At 38.7% G+C, this 2,965-nt stretch overlaps 1 protein-coding gene across 1 annotated transcript; it reads right to left on the bottom strand.

Annotated features, from left to right (window-relative positions):
• On the bottom strand, positions 1 to 2,074 carry LOC133830906 (T-complex protein 1 subunit delta). The gene has a single exon (XM_062261022.1). It carries the CDS (start codon positions 1,812 to 1,814, stop codon positions 204 to 206), a length of 1,611 nt encoding a protein of 536 aa, XP_062117006.1. The 5' UTR covers positions 1,815 to 2,074; the 3' UTR covers positions 1 to 203.
• Positions 2,075 to 2,965: the final 891 nt, after the last annotated feature.

Here is a 2,965-nt window from a genome sequence, read left to right as displayed (position 1 = left end):
TCACAAAATAATACTCTAGTATGAATGGAAAACAAATGACAAAATCTCTTAGAAACAACGATTAAAATCAGGGTTCAAGCAAACATACTGTAACAAAATTCGTCAACAAAAGCCAACTACACATAAAAACAAACTACCTAAAACAAAAGGCACACAAGAAGATACCACAGTTTTTCATCAAAGGGCAATGCTTAATCCAAACTCTATCTAACAGTGACGATGTCATCAATCTTCAAAATCATCCGGACACACTCTGTAGCCAGGGTTATCGCGCTTGTGCTCACAAGTAGTGGCTGCACCACATTCTCTTCCAAGATATTCGTGATTTGTCCCTTCCTCACATTGATTCCAGCATTGATTTCCCCCTGTGCATGCCTATTCCTCAACTCGGTCACAATCGCAATTGGGTTTAATCCTGCATTCTCAGCTAGTGTGTAAGGAATAACCTCAAGTGCCTCAGCAAAGGACCGAACACAGTACCCCTCCATGCCGTGCAGAACCTTAGCCCATGCACCCAATTGGCGTGACAGCTCAATCTCCGGCGCACCACCACCAGCAATCAAAAACCTCTTGCTCACCAAACACCTTATCACGCATAGAGCATCGTGCAAACTCCGCTCTGCCTCATCAAGCACCAACAGGTTTGACCCACGAACAAGCACAGTCGTAGTCCTCCCCATATCCTTAATACCGGTGATCTTCACAATCTTCCCATCTCCCAGCGAAAGCTCCTCAACAAGATCAGCATATCCGAGCTTCTCTGATCGAAAATGCTCGATGTTGGCAATGGGCAAACAGTTCAGGGTCTTGGTAATGAACTCAATCTCGTCACGCTCGACATCCTTAATTACCAAAATCTTGGCCTTGGCCAGATAATGCAGTGACAAATCAGTAACAGCATCTCTCAGAATACTCTTCTGAATCAAAAGAACATTGCAGCCAGTGGCCTTGATCTTCTTAATCATTCCCAGAATGTAATTTCTCTCCTCCTTTAAAATTCGATCCATCTGGGTGTAATCCGAAACAACAATACTCTGTTCAATATCGGTTTTGGGGGGAGAAATCTGGAACTGGATCACCGCTATCTTCGCGTTCTCCATTCGAGTAGGTCCTCCAGCTGCGTGGCTCACTTTCTTATCGAACACTAAACCTTTGACGAGCTCAGTATCGTCAACTGTTCCACCAAGCTTCTTCACAATCTTGATGTCTCTCAAATCGACCAATTCTGGCTTCGAAGGATCCACAACCGTGAGAACAGAGTCCACAGCGAGAGGCGCGAGCAAAGTGGAGTACTGGCTAACAACTTTGCTGTTCAGCGAAGTGCTAGCAGACTTGATCAGCGAATCGCGATCAGAGAGCTCGACGGGGACGGCCATGGCGGTAAGAACATCAACGGCTTTAATAGCGGCCTTGTGAAGAGAATCCGAGATGACGGTAGGGTGAATACCGTTAGACAAAAGAGTGAGGCACTGCTTCAGAAGCGCACCAGCTATGACGACGACGGTGGTGGTGCCGTCTCCAGCGGCGGAATCTTGGGACTTCGAAAGCTCAACAAGCATCTTAGCGGCGGGCTGGAGGACCTCCATCTTGTTGAGAATGGTGGCACCGTCGTTAGTGATAATAACCTCGCCATTGGCGGTGGAGATCATCTTGTCCATGCCCTTGGGTCCAAGACTGGTCCGAACGGCATTGGCAACAGTGCGTGCGGCAACGATGTTGGCTTGGCGGATGTCCTCCTTGCGCTTGTTGTCAACATAGGACTCGGTCTTGAAAGAGGATCGAGGCTGGGAAACCGGTGCTGGTGCCGCCGCCATGGACGATGAGATACAGAACCGGAAACCCTAGGGTTTAGGAGATAATGAAAGCGTGAAAAAGGGGTAAAATAGTAAATTAGAAGAGGTTTGGATTTAGTAAATAATGAGAGAGAAAGGATCTAAAGAGAAGAGAGTTGATGGAGATGGAGGTGAAACTGAGCCCTAGAGAGAGTACTGATTACTGAAGAGAAAGCGGGAGAGAGACCAGTGAGGGTTGAGTTCGAGAGAGTTCAAAATATTACGGAAATATTCTTGTAACTTGCAAATTGTCATGTTAATTTATGTTAAAAAAAGCAGGCGATGACTCACCAAATAACTTTCCTTTAATCTTATAATATAACTAGTTAACAGTAGTACAAAATTATATTTATTTGATTATTTTATAATTTTTTTTTTAAAAAAATATAATATGAGTAAGAAAATTATAATTTTTGTATATATACTAATATATCATATCATCATTTAATATTGTCTCAATATTTGTTTCAATTTGCTAATATTTTTTATAACACTTATATTATAAAAATAAGGAACAATATAAAGTATTATAATTTCATTTTTTTTATAAATTATTTTTTATAAAATAAGAGAAAATAATTTAAAATTTTAAAAATAATTAAAATCATATATATGTCCTACACTTTTTTATTATTCATCAAAATAATAATAAAAAAAGGTATAAAAGTGCAACATTTTAAAAAATTGAATATATTTACAGCAAAAAAAAAGTTTTGGTATAAAAGTGTAACATTTTGAATACATTGAGTATATTTACTAGGGGTATTCATTGGTCGGTAACCGCCGAAACTTTTTTTTTTAAAAAAATTTCTAAAAAAATCATTTTTAACTAATTTTTTTTTTATTTTCTCTGTTTTTAGTTTGTGTTTGTAACTAAAAAAAATTGTTACATTAAAATATATGGTTTTATTTATAAAAAAAATTAATTTGAATTTATTTTTATATATGTATAATTAATAATTAAATAAATATAAAATTAAAAAATAAACAAATACTTAATTAGGTGGGTCGGGTTACATTGGGCGGTTTGAAATGAAGGTCGGGTTTTTCGAGTTGCATTTTTTGTCGGTTTTTTCGGGTTGGTTTGAGCGGTTGCAAAATTTTTTGCACAGCCCTAATATTTACCGCCAAAA

Source organism: Humulus lupulus, chromosome 4 (assembly GCF_963169125.1).
Source record: "Humulus lupulus chromosome 4, drHumLupu1.1, whole genome shotgun sequence".
Lineage (NCBI taxonomy): Eukaryota > Viridiplantae > Streptophyta > Magnoliopsida > Rosales > Cannabaceae > Humulus > Humulus lupulus.
Note: the sequence above shows the minus strand (reverse complement) of the source record. Positions and strands in the feature narration are given on the sequence as shown.